This window comes from Diplotaxodon limnothrissa, linkage group LG22 (genome assembly GCF_057381915.1).
Source record: "Diplotaxodon limnothrissa isolate DT_005_m linkage group LG22, D_limnothrissa_male_GT1.1, whole genome shotgun sequence".
NCBI lineage: Eukaryota > Metazoa > Chordata > Actinopteri > Cichliformes > Cichlidae > Diplotaxodon > Diplotaxodon limnothrissa.
Genome location: NC_140616.1, coordinates 5,865,327 through 5,891,759, shown reverse-complemented (window position 1 = coordinate 5,891,759; position 26,433 = coordinate 5,865,327). Strand labels below are relative to the sequence as shown.

Sequence of the window (26,433 nt, the reverse complement as noted above, 5' to 3'; positions counted from 1 at the left end):
GAAGGTTAAGATGAAGAGTATGTGATGCAGCATTGGGGACGGGGGGAATAAACAACAGTAGGAGACAGGAAACAGGATGATGAGAAAACACAAATCTTTGACTTTTTTCCCACTCATCAGAATCTGTGTCAAAAAGTGTTTAACTATGTCGGTACACAAGAATCTGGATGAATGAGAAAACAGCAAAAACAAAGCAATAGTGGAAGCCAATGAATAAAATCACAGAGATTTCTATTCATCCAAAAAAGAAAAAGTCATCTCAACAGCATCAACATGACAGGGTTTGGGAGTGTCGGAGCTCTGAAGTGACCGATAATTTATCCTGATTTAACATCAGACAAACTTCTAAAACAAAGTCTGTGTACTTTGGATGGATGCAGACGATGCAGTCACTGCCAGCTCACAAATATCAGTTTGTTTTACAGTGAAATTAATGAATGTAAGCTTGCAAAGCCTATAGTACTTAATGTAACGTGCACAACCAGTCTCAGTAAGTAAAGAGGCTCCACCTTAAGCCATCGTGATGCCAAATTCTTATACTTGAAAACCAATCAGAATTTAACACAATTCTATGTTCTAACAGGTCCTTTTCTTTCAACTCATTATATATAAAAAATGTCAAAAGACACTGATGTTTGCTTGTATCATCCTCATTCCCCTACCTTTCTGTGTTCCACTGCTCTAAAAAGTCAACAGCATAAAATCATAAAAGTGTAAAAAATGTAAAATCACAGCTCTGGGATGGGACGATGACAACGCCTCTGCTTTACGTCACCGAATGGGAGACACAGACTGTGGCGGTGAGGAGGAAAGCGGATGGATACAAACTGTTGCTGATGACGAGGATGCGAGAGAAAGACAGAAAGGGGGAGCAGCACTTTGATGACATCATCAGATGACCCAAACTGAACCCGAGGACTTCATTTTCAGACGAACTTTAGTAGATTTAGTTTGTAGTAGATTTAGTTTGACAGCTAGACTTTTTAGAATTTGAAAAACTTTTTCCAGAAGGTTTAAAATATATTGTTTACTTTTTTTCTGATCTCAAGATGTTTTCAATATGTTGTGTTGTAACATAAATAAAAACAATAAAGAGTTAATAATCCTAATGATAGAACTTTAACATAGGCAGTGGAACTGATGGATATAACAGAGATATATTTGCACTACTTTGCACTTAAGGCGGATGTTGCACAAGGATCAGCGATATTCACTGACTGCTTAAAGTTTATTGTAAGCATTCAGCAGGCCGGTCAGTTTTCGCTCCTGTTCCTGCTTTTTATCTTTCAATAGCTACAAAATACATTTTTATTTAAATTATTGGGATTCGGTGAAAAGTTTTCTTTCTACAGGAAGTGTCACAGAAATCCAAAACAAAGTCCGAGATTCTGTTTGGGCATCTTTTACCGGAGCTACAGACGAGCCCTCAGTTTTGTGAATGAGCTGTAACCTCCTCAGGACTTTATATTTACTTTGTGTTAACAAAGCACCACGAATGCGACTCTAACAAAGGTTACTGTGGGAAGATTTTTTGATATTAAATGACTAATGAATTGATGTCTGTTTCTGGACTTGTTCTGTTGTGGTGTTACTCACGTATGTGTTGGGGTCCTGAGCTTGGGTTTTGGGCAGAGGGGAGTCACAGTCAGGGCTGTAGTGTTCACAGAAGTCATAGGCAGCTTGAGGGTTGGAGGCAATCATCAGCTGCTGGATGTCTCCCTGTGGAGGAAAAAACAAACACACAATTAGAACTTGTTCCTGTGACCAAAACACAAACAAATGTGTGATTTTCCTGCTGAAACTTTGTTGCCACCCAGTCAGTAACATCACAGTTTATCTTGATCGAGCTCCTCACCTGGAACACCTCCTCGTCCAACAGGCGGGCTCCAAACACTGTGATGCCATTGGTGTCAACCACTGCCTTGTTGCCCCTGGGCAGAGGGCGGGTCATCTTCTTCTTGCAGTCCAGCAGCAGTGTCACATTCTTCTTGGAAACAGAGAAAGCAATGCGATGCCACCTACAGACGAGGAGGAGGAACCACAGGCAATTCAATGAGCAACGTGAGAACAGCCCTAAATAAACAGCCATCAGCAACCCCACAAAAAATAATATTGAGTTTCCACACAGCAAACACTGGTCCCATTCACACCTACACCACCACAATCATGTCATTTCAACTGGTCACAAACTGGTTGTTGTTGCTGGTTACTGACTTGCCATCAGCCAGGTTGACGCCTTTGAAGAGTGGGTAGTCCTCGGGAGCTGGCTTGCCGCTCTGGTCCTCATACAGGAAAACAGGTGAACGTCCCAGTTCGATACCCAGCTGCTGGACGCCCTGCTCGCTGTAGATGGAGAGGAGGAAGGCCTGGAGGCCAGCCTGGGCTTTAACCAGAGCCATGACGGAGAAATTCTCCGGGAAACGACCTGAGGATGAGAGCGAGGGAAGTATTAACCATATTTGTAGATGAGGAAAGATGACAAGAACGAAGCAGATGTGCAGACTGGAAAGAAACATAGAGGCAGAAAGTGGTAGAAATGTGAAAATAACACTAATGAACAGCTTTAATTTATTAAATACACATGTCAGCATGAAGTGGTTACATAATGTCACGCTCTGATCCCATGTGGAGCTGGCATAGATGGTGTATCACATAATGACAGCTGGAGAAAGAAGGCTGAACATCAGCTTTGACTTTTGAGGATTTATTCACAGCCACATAAGTGCTACCGTCTCCTTTCTGCCCTCACTCCGGGGTGTCAGGCAGCTTCTAAAGTTAATTTGTTGTGGGTTTTCCACATACTTTAACTCTGCTCCTGCACTGAAAACACATAATTATACTTAATATCCACGAGCATCACGCAGAGGGCTCAGCTGCTCCACGCAGCTCAGTGCAAACAGATACCAACCAGTAAGGATAATTACAGGTTTCCTGTCTGGAATTCATGGTAAATATTAAATGCAAAGCTGTTTTTACACTGTGAGGTGGGACAGGTTTAAATAATACTACCTTAAATGTTAAATTCCTTTCCCCCAAACAATCTGAAATATTAAAATAAGATAAGATCTGCTATATGGCGGTAATACTGTGCAATATTGATACAGCTAGCAAAGATAATTATTACAACAGAAGCTGTTCTGAGCTAACATTGGGTATAAGATGCAAAACTTCACGACATGGATGAATTACTTTCTACACGATCAGATTTATGGCACATTTATGAACGAAAGAAAAATACTTTTTTCTGTCTGCATGCAGACTGGGTTTGTTTCTTTGGATGGCACCTATGAGGAATTACAAAAAACAAACAGTCTCTTCACAACATTTAACTCTCGGCCTAAAATGTTCTTACACATATAATTATAATGTTCATACTTTAAAAGATTCCTTAAATGCTTTACAATAAAAGCTGTTGTTCTGCAGGACTGTGCAAAAATCTCCCTTCACTTCTTTAGATGTTGCCAAAGAGACATATTTGTTCAGTTTCTAGTCTTGAGTAAAAGTTCTGCACGATTTCAGGAAGTCATGCTTTTTATCTCCTTTTCTGTCCTTGTATCCGAACATTTTCACAGGAATGTTTTTGTTTGTTAAACCACTTTAAATTGACCTGTGAATCATTCAAGCGCATAAAAGGCACCAAACTCGTGGGATAAACTAGAATTGTGTTTAAAAATAACTCAGGCACTTTGTTACCACCAGACTGTCATCAAAACTCAATTTGTTCCCATTTGAAATAGTTGAAAAACATAACAGAGTTTGACTTAAAATTTTTGTACCAACAAGAGCTGCTTTCTAAAAATATATCACTGCATGATGTGAACCTTGATGTGAAAAAATAGGAAAGTAACCGGTCAAAAGAAAACTATCTGGAGCAGTGAAGCATTCCTGGACAGAATAAACCCAGAACTCAACATTATCGAAGCAGCGTGGATGCACTTTAACGGAGAACAGCATCCGAAGGAGAGCTCTGAATGTCCTAAAGACTTCTTAAATTAAGAGTTCAGACTGTGTTGAAGAATAATGATAGTCATATCAAATATTCAAGCTGTTTTTGTGTCATATATTCATACATACTGTGCATGTAGGTTTGCACATTTAATAAATTGTTGCACCCATTTTGCATTTTTTAAGAAAAATACCGTGTAAGCCGAATCGATGACATATCAGGTGTATTCACCCGTGAACGGCTGAACTCTGCAGCTTTACTTTAATCATCTTGAGAAAAGTGTGAGAGAATACCTCTGATAATGTCATTACGTTTTATTCTTACATCATATTATAGAAGTCAGTCACCTCAGTAAGTAAAGTAAAACAACAACAAAAAACAATTAGGTTGTGTATAAGGTTAAAAACAATTCTTGAGGCTCTTTACAAACCAGTCAGCCCAAAGACTCTAACACTTTGACGCCCAGCCGGGTGGAGGCCTACCTGAGAAGAGCTGCTTGGTGGGTGCGGAGATCTGGGCCTTCTTGGTGATGCGGAAAGCATGATCGGGGCTGCTGGAGCGACGGGATGTGCAGAAGCCAGGGACCTTCTTCACACCCTCAGGGAGAGAGGGAACCTGCAGAGCCCGTAACACATCGACCGGGTCTAATGACAAAGAAACAAGCAAAGAAAACAGTCATTACGGTTATTTTTAAGACGTGACGTTCACTAAGTAAACAAGTAAAATCTTAAGGCTGATGGTTTAGTTGCTAGAAATACTGCAACATGACTCTAAATCAGCACCTTACACACAGTCATCATTAACACAAACTGGTCTGTGGAGCTTTCAGAACAATGGAAACTAAAGAGATAAAATCTGAATTACAGCTTTTTCTGCACAGAGTACTTAACTCTTTTTCTTGAGTGAGAAAAAAACAGCCTCACACCTTGAACGATTACTCCACAGCAGACCTAAATATTGTAAGTTCAGCTGTTTCCTCTAATAGCTTTCTGGAAGGCTGTCCACCCTGTAAGCTGTATAGAAATAACTGAAAAGACCTTTTTAATATTACCAAATATTTTACAAAAAAGGGCAGTTTTATTTTTCATTGCAGTCATTCTTTGCAATTTTCCCCAGAGAATCAAAAAGGTTGATCTCAAATGTTCTCGAATCACTAATGTGATATAGGATCAGGTCCAGCAGATGCCCACAATGGCCGCCACTGTACATTTAGGTTTAATGTAAGAAAGGAGGCCCTGTGTCAGAGCGAGCGGGCGGCGGTCCAAGCCACATATATGAAGCAGTGCAGGGCAGGTACAGGAAAGCTCAGTTTAATGCAGAGCGTAGACAGTGGCGTCTATTCTGCTCGCGCTTATCGAGCAGCTGAAACAAGCGGCTGTTGACGTGATCGCGCTGAGTCAAACGAAGATTTGTCTGACACCACACAATCATTTCACAGTCCCCCCCTGACACGTACACGCAGGAATGCACGCGCTCGCTCGACAAATATTCAACACATACCTGAACATCGTACAATCACACACACACAGCCTCACATCCCGTCTCCACATCGGAGGTCAGTCAGTCTGTTTCTGCGGCTGACTTTCTCACATTGCTCAAAGGCACTGTGTCATTGAGGAACCTCTGGGGTTCAGGGTGTGAGTCCCTTTATGATCAATTTTAACAAACAGAACTGTAACAGCAGAAGCAGAAGTGCTGCTCCCTGTACATCAGGAATATTTCTGCTTAAAACCAGAATCTTTGAAGTATTGATTTGTATTATTGGCATGTTTTAAGGCTGGATAGTTTGATATTTATAATACTTGGTGTTGAATCCTAAAAAGGCTGCTTGTTGGCAGCATCAGGGAGACGTTATACTGTCACTGTAGCAGGTCCAGAAGTTTTTTATTATATACAAATGTACATGATTCTCATTTAAAGACTTAAAAAAATAACAGTGAAGTTTGTTTCTTATGAAATGCTCAGAGCTGCTGGGTACTCTGCTGTCCACTTAGATAGAATAATAAATACACATGGCACAAGTGCTGCCAAGGCGTGAAAACAACTGGCCTGCATAAAAACCCAGTGAAGTCTAATTATAAAGCATATCTCACAGAGGTTTTAAAGTGAGGCAGTTCCATCCTCCCTCAGTGTTGGCGAGCCTCTCTGTGTTTGAGCTTACTTTACTGTTAACAACCAATTAAACTCATTTACAGCCAGCCCTGCTGTGGCACCTCTCATAATAAACTTACAGCATCACTGACACGTTTCTCTGGTACAAAAAAAATGACAGAAAAAAAATAATTTTTTGAGATGTATCATCTTCTATATGACAAGTTTCTTTTACTTTTTTCACCCTGCAGCCACATTAATAAACCGTCATTTCCACGTACTTCAAATAGCGTCCTATTTATAGACAACCTGTAATTATTCCACCCTCAGCATGTTTAAAAAGCACAGTGGACCATATAACAGCATGGCACTCACTCAGGGCCACTGTTACCACTGTGGACATCACAGCCAAACATGTGAAAAGCAGAGAAGTGAAAAATCACCGCACAGTGTGAGACATGTGTTTCCTAAACTAACGATCAGGCACAAAGTTCATCAGACTTCCGAAGACAGAATCAGGAGTAAAGTTTCACATTCAAAGTGTGAACGAGAGAGTCAGAAAAAAGAAACAGTTTGACTACATCAGCATCATAAATGACTTTAAGTTGGCACAGATCCTCAGTGTCACCTGTCTGCTGCTGTCAAACATAAAGATCCACAGTCGGCGGCTCGTACTGTGACACTGTGAGGCTATTTGTTGTGTTTATCAGCCATTTATGAGGTTTACACTGTGGTTTCCTCAAATCACACTCGTCCCATCAGAGGTGCATATGTTTAGGTGACACCCAGTTTATCAGGGGCACAGTTTATGAGATCGTGCCCACAAACTGTAATATTTATTCAGACAGAGCAAACGGTGCATTAATATTGGCTCCTCAACCACAGCCCATTAACGTCACTCTGCTTGAAGTTAGTGAAAGTGGAAACATGAGACAGGTTAAAACAGAAAACACATATGAAGAAGAGTCCTTCAATAATATAAAAAAATTCTAGCCTTTTCTAATTTTTCATTTCCAGACATAGGTGTCTCGACGGCACTAGCTGTACATGATATAATAAAGTAAAAAGAGGTAAAGAACAAACTGGAGAAAACTAGGCTCCATACTTTCCCTGACTTTCAATGGAGTTTCCTTAATTAAAAAACTTTCCAGGACCTGGAGGATGCTGATCTGTTTATCTGCATAACTTTGAAGTCTTTTGCAGATCTTTGCAGCAAAAAGACAGAGAAGAGGTTCAGGCAAAAGTGGTGTGTGTGTGTGTGTGTGACAGCAGACAGCTTGGTTCTGTGATGGCAGGATACTGGATCGGATTGCACCCCGAGCTCCCCCAGTACGCCCAGTACAATGTGCCGCTCTGTTCCCGACTCCCTGTCCAGCTCACATTTGCAGACGGGGCCCTTCCTGCCTAAAGGACCACAATCAGGACAAAAACGCACCCACAAAAATAACACGCTGGGCCACAGAGCTACACACAGAGAAAATTGCACCTATACGTGAGACGAGGAGTGGCAAAAATGAAATTAGACAAGGTAAGAAAACAGACGGCCGAGGGGCACAAGCTCTCCTTCTTCACTTCTCTCTCCTTCCTCTTCCCAGTTCCTTGCTCGTTCGTACCATAAGCGCTAACAGATGGCTGCAGCCTTTTGATGTAAATGTGGGCTAATTACTCTGCTGTCATTAAGACAGGAAACGGGGCTCCCAGCCACCTGAGAGCACATTACAGTAGCCTGTACAGGTATACCTACTGACAGCCTGAACATTTAGAGAACATCTATCTATCTATCTATCTATCTATCTATCTATCTATCTATCTATCTTGAACACAGCAAGTGTAAACACTGAAAACATCTATTAAGTGAAACTGAAAACTGCCACAATATATTTTAAAAAGATTATCAGACTCGGTCTGTGTGTTTTATCCTTAAACCATCGAGTCTGGAATAATGGTTTGCTGTTCAGTGTATAATGAGCCTGGAGCATGGAGTAGATGTATTTTTGAACAGGTGCCCCACGACTGAAACAATCCTGTCCCTGTTACACTGGGAGCCACCCAGTTACACACAAACCACAACTGACCAAACACGCAGACCACAAGCTTCTTCCACTGTGATAGGAAACACATGTGATACTCAGGGTGGCGATCACACTGTAAAATGACTCGTGCAGCTAAAACTGCAATAAGCTCCTCCATGGTTTCAACTGCTGCAATTCCCCAGAGTCACCACTAGATGGAGCCGAAAGAGACTTAACTAACTGTGACATGAGCACAGTCAGGCCTGTTGAAGTCCCACATGCCACACCAGCACACATATGTGTTTACATGTACACACTCAGTGCAAACAGACACACTCACAGGAGTGTGAGATAAACTGCTAACAGGAGTCGGTACACTCTGCTAACGAGCAGCTTCATTGACTTAACAGAAAACACAAAGCAGCTGGACACGCAGATTAAACTCTGTCTGCACATAACGTCAGAAAGAGGATTACTGGGGAGGAAAGCATGCACAGAGAAGGAATTAAGCTCATTGTGTTCCTCATAAAGAGCACAAGACCTTAAAAAACTCCAAAAATATTAAACATTAGTAACAAGCAACTCATAGTGACACGTGTCCGATCCATCCACTCATTCTGTACAAGTGCTTCTTGGATTAGAGTTTATCGTGACGTACAATGACTCAAAGGACACTCTGGATACGTTTAAAAAGTTTAAAACATCAAAATAAAGAATAAAAGAAATAAAGACAAAATTATGGGTTAAATATTAAATATCAATATTAAATTAAATATCACAGTAGCTTTGTTTGTTGAAACTGGTTTACCAGGTGACTGAGTTCACTTGCTTCCCTCTCCACTGCTTTGTGCCTAAGATTATTTGTGTGTGTGCCTGTGTGTGTGCCTGTGTGTGTGCCTGTGTGTGTGCATGCCCTTTGTATTTCTGGTACAGCTGTGCCAAATACCAGACACACACTCCAGCTGACACTATGACCTCTCACCTCTCACCTTTACACAACTACAACGTTGTCGGACACAAAGAGCAAGAAAAGTGCTATATTGACAATGGACACACACACACACACACACACACACACACACACACACACACACACACACACACACACACACACACACATGTACACAGATAAGCACTTTAGAGTCACTCATATAAGAAAATTCTTTAAAAAATTAAAAATTAAAACTACTTTCAAAAACTGTCTCATAAAATTTGTTCTGTGATCACCAGCTGTGTCTCCATCCAGCCTGCTGACCACGGAGGCTTGCAGCTCAGGCTCCAGGTTATAATTTCCAACATGCTGCTCTATAGTTATGATTTATTTATAATGCCTGTGTATACAGACAGAAAATCCATTATGAGAAGCCGTGCCGTAGAAAGGGAGTTATTTGAATTGACATGATTTATTTGGTGTAAGTCAGTGTGTGGCTGTTTGCAACATAAATGTTACACCATGTGACACAATCTGTAACTGAAAGAGAGAAAACCAAAGCAGGACTCGCCTTTGTACCACACGGATGTCAGTAAATCCTCCCTGAAAACCTGAAGGAGGCCAAAAAGAGAAGAAACTGAACAGACAGTAGCAGATAACTGCTGCTGTCTGTTCTGCTGTCAGCAACTAACACTGGAGGTAACACACATGGATTAAGAATATCATAATTCAATAAGAACAATTAATCCCCTTAAAACATACAAGTTATTGCCATTCATCCTACTCTGATCCAGAAAGCAAGTCGAGTTTGTGAAGTTATTTGAAGTAGAAGATGATAATGTTATTTTTAATATGAGTATCTGCCACTGTACCAGTACATATATGAAAGAAAATAAGAAAAACCTTTGTTGTTACGCCCCTCTGCAGCCCCTGATCTCCTCAATGTGTTCAGCTGGTAATAATTGGCCACGCCTACTCAGGTGTGAATAAAAGCATACCTGAGGCAAGCTTCCCAGGAGCTCACTAGTCTTTGTCTTGGTGGCACCAGCCAGTTCAGCCAGCCTGCTGTGCCATTTTAAGCTAAAACCTCTTCTCACTAACACTCTGGTATTCGTCTCCTTTTTTTATTTTGCAGCTTTTGAGCCGGGTCGTAACATTTCTACTAAACTTGGTCTTATTTTAAAGGGCGTCTCTTTTGCTTTCTTTGCTTATCCTGTCATCTATGATGGTCCTTTAAAGTCAGCGCTCAGTGAGTGTTAACTGTACTGTAAGTCCAATCATTCCTTTGAGAAAACAAACAAAGCATCTCTTTGTCTTTATACTTAAGCTCATATACTTTGTTTTCAGCTTTTAATACCTGCCTCTAAGTTTAGAGTATCTGCACTAATGAATCACAGTCTCCGTGTGGTTTATAAGTAACTGCAGGGCAGTGCCAACATTTACTGTACGGCAGCTCCCCGTGTGCCATTATGTGGTCTGTGCCAGTCTGCGTGTGCGTCCCCGATGATGCCAACGTGTATCATGCAGAGTCTTGTGTGGTTTCAAAGCTGCAGGCCGCAGTCTCAGTTTGGATCTGAGGGTGACTACTGACACCACAAGGCCTACCCGGGACCAGAAGGCCCCGGAGCAGGAGGCAGTCACGAGTGAGTCCCTGTAACTTACTATCACACAGAGCAGACAGAGAGAAAAGGCACAAATTAGACAGCAGTCTTAAGACCGTTGGTGCCCCTGTGCTGAATGAGAGGCCTTCACAGCTGAGCTCTGGATGTTCTTCACAAGTCTGAACAGCGCACATCACAATCTACACTTTTAACTGAAAAGCACTCGTTACACTGAACACTTTTATAACAGAGAAAGAAAAATGAGCATCAGTGCCAGTCCATGTGGGTTCACACAATTCTCTCGTTATAAAAGCTGTTTGTAGACTCCACACACATAAACTGGATCATTTCACAGAGAGACCTTCTGAAAACTGCTACTGCACATTACCCACAATCTATATTTTACCATTTAAATGCTGTAAACTAACACAGATCTGAAATTATCCACAGTAGAGATAATATATTTACCATAAATCAAACACTTTAAGTAAGAATGAACCAGACAAAGAGGCGATAAGAAAGAGAGGAATGGGAGCAGTAAGCAGTTGGAAATCCCCTAACAAACACACACACACACACACACACACACACACACACACACACACACACACACACCCTCATCGTGTGTTCTGTGGCAACAATTTAGCTGCAGGAACACATGTGAGGCGTCGGCGGGTAAACACCACTTCAGGGGGAATGCGTGAGAACTTTGACTCGTTGTAAAGTTGTGTTGAGATTCTTACTTATGCGGGAAGATTATGCCTTCAGGACTGCAACATTTAAAGCATTCAACCCTCAGAACTCCAAGAAAGAAGGGGATAAAGTCTGAAGACACCTCTGTAAATCTGAAAACACCGACTCTGAATACTAGAAATTCTGTCGTTATTATAGAATTAAGATCTAACTCTGACTTTCCCTGTCTTCCACACAATACACGCTGGGATAAACTCCATAAATGCCACTCCACCTGTGAGCTCAATAAAGACAAACAGATTTAGAGGCAGGATTAAGTGGGACAGCTGGTGGTTACTGCATTAAGAAAATGTAAAGCCCCAAAAACCTTCAAAGTGCTTTTCTGTCATCGTTCATGCTTCAGGGTAGCATTTTCCAGTGAAGTCTAAAAACATAACTGGTTAAAGCCACAATTTAAAACTATTTTCAAATGCATAGACAGCATTGATGTCTGGAAAAAAGATGTACATTAACATTACATGTAAAATCACACAGCTGCTCTCCATACCCTCCCACATCAACTTCCTTGAAGCAGCAAAATAACAGTGACTAGGAATAGCATCCTATACAGACAGCCTGTCATTATAAAGTTGGCACGCTCTCACGTCGTTCTTGCACATCTTCTGCTCAAACAGAATGTCTCCCAAGAACGACTATCCCCACGCACAAACCGCTAAATCATCACCTATAAAACTGTGGAAACGAGACCAACTATCTTCAGCTCGCTCCAGTCTGCAGTGCTAATGTGGTTTTGTCTGAGAAAGGATTTCAAATATTCACCGTCTGAGGGGATGTCGTGAGTTAGAAATGAGGCCTGAGAGTGTTTCAGCATATCTCAGCTTTGACGTATGCATGCTTTAATCTTGTCTAGACTGAGAGAGTAGGTCAGCGTGTCACACATTTTGTTACAATACTGGATTCAATAACGCATCAATCCAAGAGTGAGGACAACCTGTGGAGGCTCGAATCCAGGAAACACAGGAAGTGTTAAAGATGAAAAGGAAACCGTGCACAGTGTAGGCTGCGCTGTGATATCTGTGTCACTGTTCAGCTTCCACTTTGTTAATAGTTTTTGAACTGCTGGCTATTAGATGGCATTCTGACAGGCATTAAGAACATGGGCTGTGTTTGCCCTGAACTGTGCATTTCAGGCAAACTGCTCTCACACGTCGTGTTCTACCACCAAAGACACTTTACATTACATATGGTTAGGTTTAGATTTAAGCACTGGTGGAGATTTATTCATCCCAAAAGCAGACATGGAATGAGAGAGCGCATGAGAACTGCCTGCAAGGCTCAACTTAGGGCACAAGTCAGCTGAAAGTTTAATGTTTTACAAAGTCTCTGAGAAAAAACGAAACCAGATATTGTAACTGCCAGTTTTTCCCCACTGTGGTTAGACAGAGCTCATTATCTCATTTTTAAAGTGATGGCTGTTGGATGTAAAATGTAGATATTTGATGGGGGAAGGGTCCTGATGTCCAAGTCTAAAAACTCTGAGAAAAGTGTGCAAAAAAAGTACAACAGAGGAAAGAGGATAGATGTGTCACATCAGGGGCCCAGGGGAACATGATGACAGGGCAGGAGAAAACCAAGGGCACGGGGTTAATGCTGCTAAACTGAGTCACGTGCGGCTGAAATACCACACACTTCCATTCAATCACAAGAATGAGCTGTCAGGCTCCTGCTCCACCGCCACATATAGTGGCTCTATTCACTGGCAGTGAGGGAAGGAGAGAGAGCAGAGTATGTTATGTTTAGCCTGAGTGAGACAGACTGCCCTTTGAGGAGCGGTCGCCTTTGAAATGGGGTTGAGGAACATCCATGTCAAGAAAATATTGGCCTCTGAATTTCTGCTTCTTTGAACAAAACTCTGCTTTCATGTGTTTCTGGGCGTGTTGCTCTCTGGGTGATGGCGACGTCTTCATTCTCTCAGGACACATCTGAGAGCAAACATCTGGGATTCAGACCATCTTCACCCCTCTGAATCTGCATTTCACCGCCGCAGTGTGGCGCTGTTACAGTTTACTCTGACATCTGCTGCTGAGCCACACCACGCACACAGAAACGCGCAACAGTCCGTGCACGGGGCCAGTGCGAGCAGGAACCCCCACACGCGCACGCAGCACAGACCTGAGAGGTCGCGTGAGTGTTTTACTTGCGTCACGCTGACATTATCACAGAGCAGGTGATTATAAAACTTTTTTCCTACCAGCAAACGAAACCCTGTGATTTGGTGTATAAGCGCTCACAGCCTACCCGGGCTGCTGCACACAGAGGCACATTCATGCAGATGAGGCATACGTTTCCACACCCTGAGCTGGACACAAACAGCCATAGCTTGCAGACGCACATACGCAAACACAAGTGCACAAAGCGCGCACACACGCGCAGATACTGCTCGCTTTCAATTCCGAACCCCGACGACCGAGCTGTTCCGCCGCATAACAACCTATTCATGAAAAGCAAAAATGTCTCAGGCTCCCGCCTCCAAAATACACACGGGACACGGCTGGAAGGTGCAATCGCCTCTCGCAATCTGAAATTGGAAACGCGGCCAAAGAATACAGTGGAGGAGGCGAGTTATACCACAGAAGCCCCCGCGGTCCGTAAACTGTGCCAACAGCCAACCTGTTAACGTCCAAAGCAACAACTGCTTCAAATTATAAAAGTTCATGAAAACGCAAATAGAAAGTGAAAAACTATTTTTTTTATTATGAAAATAGTTGCAGTTTGCGCTAAAACAGCTTTTTTGTGCCACGCTTTTAAAAAAAAAGAGTTTCTTTTCAGGTAAAACTAAAAAGCATCAAATGCACGATTTTTGTCTGAACTAATCCAGACTATAAACGCGGATAAATGGATTCTGTTAAAAATAACTTGAGACGACTAGCGGTCTATCAAGGAACAGCAGCGCATACGGATCATTCCTTCATGAAGTCCACAGTTTAAAATCCCAAACTAAAATAATCCTGGAAAACCAGCCGGGTGTTGGCTGGGAATAAAGTTCACTTTGTCTTATTGAGATCCCTCAGAAATCCCTCCTCTTTGAACAACCAGAGGCAGTGATGGATGGACTGGTGCACAGGCTGAACTGGTAAACACATTCATATGGTTCCAGCTGGTAGCCCAGTGCACACTGAATCCAATATTTAGTCAGAATAAAAGAAAAAAAACCTAAAAATACTAGAATCCAACAAACCAAATGTTTTATTCGACAAAGCTCATCAGAAACTACCAAACAGGACTTTGTACCGTTTTATCTCATGCCCCACTCCGGGTAGGGGCACAGAAATGAGCACCATCCTGTCAGAACTATTCGGAACTCTAGATAACAAGGTCAGGTTAATACAGAGCACATAGAGTTCAGATCGGAGGAAAATCACAAAGAAACTGATCAGATTAAAACAAACAAATAAAAAAATATCTGTATGTTTCGTAACAGGAACAGATGATGACACCTGTCAGAAGTCTGAATGCAGAGAGGAAGACAGATTCCACGAATGGGAAATTAACAGCTTCTTTGAAGGCATTATTTTTTTAAATTGATAAAGGCCGTTAATGGTCATAGAGAAAGACAGAATGCCCGAGAATATACGTTCTTTTTTTCAGATTCAGAATCGGACACCTCTTTATCACCTGATCAATATTTTCCGACCAATATCAGTTCGATATCAGCAGTTAGTCGTTAGTATGGTTCAGATTCAGGTCCCAAAGAGAAACACAAGTCACAAAAGAGCGTTTTAGGAATAAGTCCTTTAAGTCCTCAAAATATAAACGTCTAAAGACGTAATTCTTGCATGCAGCAAATACCAAACAGATTTAGATATTTGGATACCGTGGGGCCCACTGATGGGGCACTACTGCCCTCATTCTTCTGGGAATAAGTAAAGAAGCACGTCAGGTGCGCAAACGTCCCATAACGGAGAGATACAGACTCATTACGGCCACAGTTTATTCAAACAGATGGCGTTTCAGACAGAAAAAAACAGGAAACCATATTTTAAATGTTATTTAAAGAATAAAAATAACATCACCAATAAAAAGTGGAAAATCTGTCTTACCTGCTTGAACCACAGTTGTTTGGCACAGGGCGAGCGCCACGGTTACCAAGGCGAAGGAGGAGAAGTCCATGCGCCATGGTCTCCGTTTCTTCCGGAAGGGACAAGCTCCAATATCCATAGTGTTGCAGTAGTTCTCCGGCCTGGGTCAGCTGTAAATGTGGGATATGGGGGAAGTTATCCTCTCACAGAAAGCCAGCCGACGAGAGGAGCCCGACTGACCCTTCTGTGAGGAAACAGACAAAAAAGCACGCCTCTGGAGACGTCTTTACCTTTCTCCGGAAACCTTCCTTAATGAGTTACCTATATTAATGCACCAAACCTAAAGACTAAAATGGGTTTGGGGTGAATAAATATATTTGATATTGAAGTTTAATCCCTAGCACTGAAGCCCCATTGACTCAGATTGGGTACGAGTACCCAAAGTGGAGAGAGCAGAGAGAGACCTGGAATCACGCTCTCTCTCCCTTCTCTCTCTTTCCCTCTCTCCTTCTTTACTTTCTCCCACGAAGAGTGAGAGCGGTTGTGTATGTGTGTGTGTGTGTGTGTGGAGAGAGAGACAGAGGGGGAGAGAGAGAGAGAGAATGGCAAAGGTGGAGAGGGAGGGAGAGGGCGTGCGTAATAGCGCGCCGGGCGCACGTAGAAGTACGTGTACGAGGAGAGTCTGGGAGTGGAAACTGGGTCTTTTCTTATGATCGAGCTGCAAAGATGTTTCAGCTTTTCTGTTAACTCTGAGTTATTAACTCAGTGTCAGTGAAACCTTTTTGTCTTCGTCTCGATTCCCTCTGAAAAGCCCAAATTACTGAGATGAGTATTTATCTTTGCCACTTCCTGCTTTCTGCGTCTGTACCTGCGACAGGTAAATGCAGGCTTTGTAGAGCAAGCAGGGCTGTTCAGGTAAACTGAGGATGAGACGGCTGCTGTGCAGAGTAACTGAATGAACGTTGAGTCAGCCAATCAAACGTCTGTCCGCGCTACTAGCCACGCCCCCTCGGCTAAATCCTCGAAGTTCTACCCTTATTCTGATTGGTCAGCCCCACGTGGCCTTGTTTTGCAGGTGTTGGATGGCGATGGGAAACTGAAGAGTATGATGAAGCCTGATGCTTAAAAGGAAAAAATGTTTGCATGCAAGAAAACATGCAGAGACTCCAAAGTCTCAAGGCATAAACCCAAAAAATGAATTTAGTACTGGAAGAATTCTGAGTTATGCTTCAGAGACACTTGAAGAACGTAAACCTGATGGTTTTACATTGTACTCATCCATTTATTTAACAGCACAAATGTCCAATGAGGATCACTCATTACTATCCATTAATTCCCATCCAGATTTCAGCCAGTCAGGACTCCACCTCTATCTGTCTGCCCTGCATGTGCATCTTGCAGTAGATGGCACCATGTGATGGCAGCCTTTCTTCCTCAGATTTGATTCAAGCTCAAGAATGATTCACTCTCCCTCCTTTCCTGCGCGGTCCAGACGAGGATGGAAAGAACTAATGTACATTTCCAGCCTTTTAATATTTGTAAATACTGTACATCTGATTATCGCAGATTTTGACCTTAACTGTGCAAAAAGCTGATGTGGTTTAGGATGATTTAAGAGTCACCACAGGACATTTAAATACCAAAGTTAACACAGTTTGAGTGAATCTTTAGTAGCTACCCTCCTTACTCTTGTACCTTACTAACAATATCATGCAAAGATGAAAATAACTGGCATGTTTTTAATGGCTAAGGAATGCTGCCTTAAGACATAATGAACTCTTTGCCAACAAAACCACAACCTGTCATCTCCAAAATTACCAGAGATGAGTCAAGAGCAACTGAACATCATAAATTTTAAAAAATTGTAGTACAAAGACACTGAAGTAGATATTTTACAGTATCTAACAGGTGTTTATGACGTCCCGTGCTGCTGTGTAAACTGCTCGAGCACTTCTCACATTTCAAATTAAAAACCTAAAGTAATAAATATGTGTTCAGACACCTCAGCTTCTTCTTCTTCTTCTTTTTTTTTTTTTTTTTTTACATGCACGGGGTTGAAATCGTCTCTTTAACAAACACAAACCCTGTTAAGCAGTAATATCAAACACACATTCCTTTCATATAAAATCAAAGCTGCTTTCATTGGCCTACATGTGCTATACGTATATTTCAAAGCTGCCTGTGTGCCCTGCTGTAAACGCTCCACACAGCCATGCTTACTCACTTTCTTTGAATGCAGACTTCACATCCAAAAAGCAGTAATCAACTGTAATTATCTCTTGATGTTCCATACTGCTCGCTCTTTCTCACCACCTTTCATTTCTTCTCTCCTATTTCTGTGTGATTCTCTGAGGGCAAAACAGGGGTGTGTTTGCATTCTCTGCTAAATCCCAGATAACTGGCGTCACTACCAACTGTTCAAAGGGCCTGGTGGAAATGGCAGCACACAAAGGAAAATAGGGTATAAGTTATTTACTTAACATGCAAACAAAACAATTTTTCATCACCACAATGTCTTAATTCTTTTTGATGTTCTGCTAATGTTAAACCTAAAATAGAAAAGAATGCTTTAGATCTGAGCAGCATCACAGCTCAGGTGACTTTCAGTCAGTTTGATATGATGTCACGTGTGTTGACAAATGAATGATAAAGGTTTTCCTTTATTAAATACTCGTACTTCCAATCACAAGGTGACCTACTGCCCGCTGTTTTAATATTGCACGTTTATATTTAAATGCAGAAAAAGAGGAAGTGTGAGCAGATCCATTCCTAAATTACAGGAAAATTATATCATGAAATCGTCACCAGGCATGTAGCAAAAGTCTGTTTTAGGACTCCACTTCCTAAACTGGAGCTAAATGGTGTGCAGACTTTTTCCCTTCCCCCTGAGTTTTTTACTAAAATACTTCAAATGCAGCAGCGAGCAGCATGGCCCAAACTGCATGACAATGTCTGCGTTATTCATTTGAAAACACTGTAAGTCTGACTCAACTGAAGAAAAATGAGATTCAGGTATTTCTTACAGTGCAGATAAGAAGTGGACTATGGCAGCAGACTAAACATAAGCATGCTACGAGTGTACATTAAAAACTAAATATTTATGTCAGTGTGGCAACTTTGCTGAGTGTGAGGGTGATGTCTGGAAGCAAAGGCATTTCCCAGGAAGTATCTGTGGCCCTAACACCATAAACCATTACTGTAACATTAAAAGATGAATGCGGATCCGGGTCGTGAAAAACAAGTTGTAAAAAGGTTTGTTTTTACCACAACTTTTATAAATAAAGTTAGAATGTAAAAGCACAACCAATCACATTCCAGCAGCCTGTGAGCTGCATGAGAGCGCTGCAGAATATGAAAGTGTGTCATTGCAGTTTTCAGACTTTGTAGAGCCTCACTGGGGCTCAATGAGGCTCCACAAAGTTCTGTAAAGAGTTGCACAACTTTTTCTTAAATTTAATAAAGTCATTAAAAACGCTTTAGCTAACACAATGTGCACACGGTTCAAAATGTTAAGTTGACAAAACTTCTATCTTGTTTCCACTTTTTACTTCTATCAGGTCAAGTTGGTCCAACTTTTCTTCAAGTTGAAAAACTCCTCACATATTTTTACAGTTGGTGGGTAAACCTCATGCTTGTGTTTGGGGCACATTAATACTAGAAAGTGTCAGTTTATTCTTTTACATGTTTTACGATTTTATACTGATCATTTATAGAAGAGCAAACATCACCCAGAAAATGTGCTGAGCAGTCAAACCCTCCTCAAAACATCTCCCAACTCAGACTGACATCATTTACAGAAGAGCCTGAGCTTTCCACATACAGTACATTAAATATGTAGAATCAATAAGATGGAAAAACATGGGGCTCATGTTAACAGTCTGATATCCACATGTTGCTAAAGCACCTGAATTAATGTTAACATCATTTGACATTATAATCACTCAGCATCGAGAATACATTTTTAAGAACGTTTATTTCTAAAAGTCTAAGCTGAGTTCCAAGAGGTTTGTTGGACAATAAAAAATGCAGTTTAGCTTTAATCAAGTTTAAATTCACTGTTTATAGGTTTTATTCTTGATTTATAACTTTAAGGCAACCATACTTCAGGGTCATCACCAGTGACGGCTGACACTGCAGTACAGAAACTCTGAGGGTGGATGCTGCCACAGTAGCAGTGGTTATATATCATGGACAATGCTGGATTTGTCTTATTTATTTATTCTATTTATTATTTTTTAAATCATGGGTTTAAACAATGATTAACTCCACCATCTACATTTGAAAAACATGTATAGCAATGGGACTCTCCCTGGCTCAGATTAGGCCTTTGCTCTGCATTCAATGAATATTGGGCGACTTTATGTGACATAAATTTCTGCATCCTCTTGTTATTTCTGATCATTTAGTAATATTTATTACATTTGAGTTAAAGAACATAAAATAATTTAAAATCACAGTTCTGGTGATTTACTTTTGGCTCTGGCTTAAAATTCTTCTGAGGGCATCAAACTTGTTCAGTGATGAAAAAAACCCTGATACTAAATTTCACGTGAAGAGAAAAAGGACACGCTTTAAGTACCGTGTCCGTGTTTGAGCCTGTGTGCAGCAGTAATGACTGCTAAAAGAAGAAAGCGCACTGCCCTCTCATAAGAAACTACAGGGGTGAGCTCTGATGAGAAGGGCCGGCCATTCTGTGATCACTCAGTGAAACCATCAATAAGCCTGCTGCATCCATCAATTATCCATCAAGAATCATGAGGAAAATGGGCCCGGGCACTTTTAGACCTAAATATTATTACATGAAAACCAAGGAAAATATAGCTTTCCATGTTCACAGATGCAGAAGAAGAACATGAAAGTTTTCTTTGTTGGAATAAAAGTGGAGGTCAGCAGAACAGCTGCAAGGCTGAAAAATCAGAAAGAGTTGAGCACAAAATATTAGTAAATTGAATGCATTTAAATGGCATCTAAATACCATACACTCAAAAGTTACTCTATCATCTACAGTCCAGCTTTACTGAGCTGTTATTTTCTCTGTAAGAGTATTTGTACTAAATCAGAAAGTCCAGGAAACGCTCCCTCAGTGCGGCCGCTCTGGGTTTTATTTTGGCTTTCTAGACACACTGGATCGAGTGTTTTTGAGGACAGACTGTTTGTTTCTGGCTTCCTTGTGCTCTGAAAGTAGATGCCACGGGCCGTAAAAAGAGACACCCCAAGAGACATCTGTGGTATGTGTTTGCTTTTAACTGTACATACAGCTTTGATTCACTTAACCTAAAGCATTCAAGTGGAGAGCTTTTGTTGTATTCATGGCTGAATCACAGACAGAAGACAGAGTGGTGTTCTTGTTTGTTGCCCTTTGTTTTTCACTGAAGTGTTGCTTTTTGTTGCCAGTTTTCTCATCTTAAAAACAAAAGTTTCTATTCTCATCCGCACAGGATATAATAACAAAGTTTACTTACAACAATAACTCGTCGGTTGGGTTAATGTTGAAGAATTAAACACAGATCCCAAATGTGGAAATTAGTAATACGACGAGGAACAGAAATTTAACAGATTAAAAACAGCAAAATATGGTCTTACATGTTAATTTGGAAAAAAACAAGCTATAATAGTTTTGTTAACCACTGAACATGTACGCTGTATTCTGACATCCAAACCACCGCATGTATCTGCAACTAAATGCAGGTGCTTGAGCAGGTGCTTAGGCTTACAGAGGCACTGTGCACCTCTGCAGGGCAGTTTTGGATTTAAAGAGTAAACTGGAGGAAACACTAAAACCAGGACAACAGCAGGAAATAAAAGAAAAGCAGTTCATTAAGTTGTTTAGTTACATTTCTTACACAGATCAGCATAATGTGGCTTTAGTTGTTAGCCGGTGTTGCCGTCACCTTGTGAGAGTTTGTCTGTATGTGTGTCAACATGGAAAAATGTTGTCCTGGAGACACCTGGAGTTGTGGAAACTACCACAAAGGTGGTTTTGAGTACTTTGGCCAGTGTCTGTGGATAGATTTTGTCATGGCAATAGAAACTGTCCAAATGGAGCTCTGAAACTTCACAGGTGCGTCGCTGAGATACAATTGAAGTCGAGGTCAGTGGAAGGTGTGAGCAGACAACTTACTGAGTTTGCAGTTGGTCTGATATCATCACAAAGTTGTCTCTAGTGGTCTAGACTAACTACCCGTACAGTCAGAGCCTGGGCTGCTGGACATTTGAATCACTGGCCAGCACGACCACAGAGTTTGATGATGAAAGTAGTGTGATGTGAACTACAGGGTGACAGAAAGACTGATGGCCTCAGACATTCGGTCACCGCGGGTGGTGTTGCCCGGTCTTGTTATGTGGTGCACGAAGCAGCCAGTTTACCCGTGTAGGAGTAAATTTCTATTTACAAGGCAAAATAAATGTAATAATGTGCGTGTATATGTTTACAAGCAGACATTTGATTTGTGGGTTCACCATCAAAATTATAATCAACACATTTTATCTTTTACTTTCTTGTGGCAGCTCAATAACATCTCATTATTTTGTTGCTTTTAGAGCATGAAAAATTGCAAATTTGGGTTTTAAAACGTCTTGTTCAGCTTTAGTATACAGTGTGTTTTATCCAGTGTGACCACACCCTTTACCAAGTACAGCAGAAGCGAGCGTTCCCTTGCAGAAGCACAGTCCGCACAATCTGCTAAGCATCCATGTTATGGAATGACCACAAATTCCAAAGAACTAGGACTGCACGTATTCCTTCACTCGCAGCATGACTTCATCATCCTCAAACAGACTTATGGCAAATCCCCGTGACCACTTTAACAAGAGGTGAGGCTGCGAAAATACCCTGACATCCAAAGGCAGGTGCTTACAATGTTCTGTCCAGAAAAAGGAAATAACCTGTGAGGCAGGTCAGTGCAAACCCTGTCATTACTCAATTAAGCTTCAATGTCAGCTGAGCAGGGATTAATGAAGCCTTCTAATTTTCCAGACAGAAATTTAAGGGTTTTAAGAGCCCAGAGGCCACAAGGTTTCCCTGAGGGTGCGCTCCATCAGATGTGGCCACCCACTGAACAGATTTCTCACAATTCATCCAATCAGACAGCAGAAAAGTCTTTGCTGGCTGTAATGCTGGTATACAGCTGATAAAGCCACATGGTGTGGCAGCATCTGAGTCAAGACAAGCAAGGGAGACTTCAAGGATAAACGAAACCAAGACAGGGAAGTCTGCAGAGGGAGAGCAAGAGATGGCATTAGCTCAGGAGATGGACTCAGCAAGTGGCTGTGGGCAGCTCGCCCTCTCTCCGCTCTGCCATTTCCAAAAGGAGAACCTTGTAATTACAATAAAGCGACCATATTATATTGCTGACTTCCTTGAAAAGTCTGTATTTTACTGGGCAGGGCTGCAAATGCACACACACCCTGTTGGCCACAACACACTGAAATAGATCAGAGCAGGGGCTCGCTGGGAGGAAAGAGTAAGGGAGTGTACTGATACTCTCGGTACCAGCAGTGGCTCCAAAGAGTGAGTGTGTGTGTGTGTGTGTGTGTGTGTGTGTGTGTGTGTGTGTGTGTGTGTGTGTGTGTGTGTGTTGAATACACTCCACTCGTCTTACTAAAACAGTATGAAGGTGTGCTGAGTCAGGTCAGTAAAAAGGAAAAAAAGGAGGAAATTTATTTGGAGAATGGCTCAGTGATTTTGAATCTGGCCACCAAACACACCCAGCTAACCGCATACCTCGAAATAGGCAGGGGAGGAGGAGGGAGGACAACGAGGGGTGACGGTGGGGCAGACGAGGGAGAAGGAGGTACAGCGAGGGTGCACACAAGTGGGTGTGTTTTTCTCTGTGGGGTGAGTGTTTGCGTGCCAGCTGATGTATAACAGAGCACATATGTGTGCAACACAGAGGGACGGTTTATATATGAGCACACTGTATATTTATAAAGTACACAAGTCCTTTGATGATATTCGATAAACTGAACAGTAAAGAAAATAAAAAATACAAAAGGCGTGTGTGTGCCTTTCTAAGCATTTCTATTCCATTACTTTCTTTCAACACTTAGCAATTCTTTTCTGGGAGTTTGAAGGCAGCTTCTTTAGTGTTTGACGTTAAATATAGCAATAGGAGAACTCCAGGATTTGGTCAATTTAGCACAATTATTCACTGTTAGAAGGTAATTTGCCCAGGTGGTGCATAATAGTTGTGCTAATAAAAGGCAACTGAAAGAACTGTGGCTATAGCATGAACAAGAAAGAGAAGGTATGCTATACTGAGCCATAAAATTATATATATATATTTGAGCAGCCGGTTTCACCTAAGGAATATTAAATTGTCAGGAGCTGAAAGTCAGCCCACTACAAGCCTTACTGTGCTTCACAGGGGCCACAGATCCACATCTAACCGACACTGAAATGGCACAGAAAAACGTGCACATTAGTAGCAGCGATTCATTTTTTCTCTCATAAATGCCAATGAATATTGTCTAAGCCTCAAATAACCACATCTAGATTTGCATCTAAATACCAAAATCCCTGAAATGAAACAGAGCCAGAGATGGTGGCGAGCGATAGGACTCACATGAAGGCTGAGGAAACTAGTGCCTGGGAGGGGACGTTAGGGCCGTGGAAAGGTACAGGCAGGAAAGAAAGTCACAGCAATGAATAGAGAGGGAGAGCTGGTGGTGAGGGGCACACAGGCATGCAGAGGGTGAGAGGCAATGAATGAGGGCCATTGATAAAGAGGGAAAGCGCGGACAAGGGTGAGGGGAGGGAGAAAGAGAGGGAGGGAGGAGGGATCAAAAGGTATTTACACATCGAGATTCCAGAATAAAACTGAGGGAGAGGGTGGCTGCAAGGATGGGCAGATGCATCTGACCTACTGACTAAAACACAGGGTGGAACCTCGGCGACTTTGACACAGCAACATTTTTGTGTCGCTAAAGCTGCACGTTTTCCACAAATGAAGTCACCCCAGCAGCCGGCAGACAGAAGCCTTCAGTAAAGAAGAGTTTCCCTCAGAATGAGAGCACAAAGGTGACCTCAGTCAGTCCTAAAGTGCTAGTTCCCATGAAAACACAAATAATCCTGCGGTGTGGTCATGGTTATACTGTTCGAGCACAAATACAATTACATATTTTATGAAGGTGGTGGATATGTAGTGCCTCTCCAGGAGACTTTCAGAGGCCCCAAACTGCATTTTCTGTGTTTTTTCCCACTAAAGTAAAACCTGTTTCCAGAGAAAAGTTAGAGCTTTGTGCTGGATTTAAATATAATCATAATGCAACTTTAAAAATAAAAAAAAAGATAAACCTTTTAAATGTTAAAATGTAAGCGTTTTATGGTTATTTTGAGTTTGGTGTTTAGGACAGATGCAGGTTTACCTCCATGTTTACCTCCTTTGGTAACTGAGGAGAGCAGATGCTGTAGTTGTAAAGTTTCCCTGTTTTTCCACAATGAGCTAAATGTTCGTAAAGTATTTTACAAAGTGGAGAATCCTTTTCCATGTTTACTTTAAAGCTAAAAACAACATATCAACTTCATACATTTCTGAGTAATCAGGTTGGAATATTTTCCACTATTTTCCTTCTCACATGTGACTCAACAGGAAACAATCCACCTCAACATGTTTATACAGTTATAAATGTTCTGCTTCAAACATTGTTGGAATTGCTACTGAAAATAAAAACCTCAAGATGCTGGAAAAATGTAAATAAAATCAATGAAACAAAGTGAGAAAAATATTTTCTCATTTAAATTTTACATCTCACAGAATTTGGGATGGGAGCAACAAAAGGCTGGAAAAGTAAGTGGTACTAAGACACAGATGGAGAAAATGCAGGTTTATGATATTTACACATCATTGTGTTTATTTACATTTCTCACAGCATCCCAACAGCTGCGTAATTTGGTCACAAACTGGGTATAAAAAGAGCATCGTATAGAGGCAGAGTTTCTAAGAAGTGAAAATGGGAAAAATTTAATCAACCGGCAAAAAAAAATCTGTCTACAAATCGTGGAACAATTTCAGAATAATTATCCTCAAAATGAAATAGTGAAGTCTTTGAATAACTTATCATCTCTAGAACATGATATCATCAAAAGGCTTAGAGAACCTATTTAGAAATGACTGAGGAAAAGTGAAAAATTGTTCTACAGTCAGACAAACTTAAACTTCAAATTCTTTTTGAAAAATGTGGACGCTGCATCCTCCAGACCAGGGGTCTCCAACTCCAGGCCTCAAGGGCCGGTGTCCTGCAGGTTTTAGATGTGTCCTTGATCCAACACAGCTGATTCAAATGGCTAAATGACTTTAACATGTCTTGAAGTTCTCCAGAGGCCTGGTAATGAACTAATCATGTGATTGAGGTGTGATCTAAAACCTGCAGGACACCGGCACTTGAGGCCTGGAGTTGGAGACCCCTGCTCCAGACTAAAGAGAAGGACCGATCAGGACTGTTGAGCAGCTATAATCCTCTCTCAGACAAGAATGGGATGCATTTCCCAGAAGTCCTGCAGCTGGACTCCTCTGTTCCCAGATGTTTAGAGACTGTTGTTAAAATGAGAGTGGTAGACACAAACTTCTCCAAACTTATTGGTGCCACCAAATTTCAAAATGAGTAAATAAGTATCAGTTTATGAATTTTCCAAATCATTGCACTCTGCGTTCACATTTTTCCAACTTCTTTGGGATTGGGGTTGAACTCGGGGTGGTTTGGTGAGGCGGCGCTGCCTGAAAAATGTTCTAAAAGCCAAGTCAAACCCATGTAGAACTCCCTAAAAAGAAAGAAAACTAAAATGACTGAATGAATATCATAAAAATTAACAGCAGTGCAAATAAACCTGTGTAGGAACCTGGTTGGTGAGGTATTACACTTCCAGCAGTACAAGCTGCAGCTCCCTGTGAAAGACGGAGCTGCTGACTGGCTCTACAAAGACAGGGGAGCACTTTAAAGATGAAAACAAGCTCGTCTTCTTCATTGTAAAGAATGAAAGAGGAGAAGCACCAAGAATGTGAGGCATTAGGAGTATTTGGTTGGTTGAAGGGACAGAGGGCAGTGAAGCCCAGCTGTAACCCCTGACTAGTCAGCTGGACTC

The 26,433-nt window shown here is 41.5% G+C and overlaps 2 protein-coding genes across 2 annotated transcripts in view; one reads left to right on the top strand and one right to left on the bottom strand.

Moving 5' to 3' along the window:
• col11a2 (collagen, type XI, alpha 2) overlaps positions 1 to 15,492 on the bottom strand; it is a 39,420-nt gene extending 23,928 nt beyond the window's left edge. Inside the window, exons 1-5 of the mRNA XM_085346780.1 lie at positions 15,375 to 15,492; positions 4,429 to 4,590; positions 2,215 to 2,425; positions 1,856 to 2,018; positions 1,597 to 1,719 (exon numbers count right to left, since the gene is read on the bottom strand). Coding sequence (XP_085202906.1) covers positions 1,597 to 1,719; positions 1,856 to 2,018; positions 2,215 to 2,425; positions 4,429 to 4,590; positions 15,375 to 15,492 — 777 coding nt within the window. The remainder of the gene's footprint in view (positions 1 to 1,596; positions 1,720 to 1,855; positions 2,019 to 2,214; positions 2,426 to 4,428; positions 4,591 to 15,374) is intronic.
• LOC146609264 (class I histocompatibility antigen, F10 alpha chain-like) overlaps positions 1 to 26,433 on the top strand; it is a 217,268-nt gene that overhangs the window by 120,809 nt on the left and 70,026 nt on the right. The window lies entirely within an intron of this gene.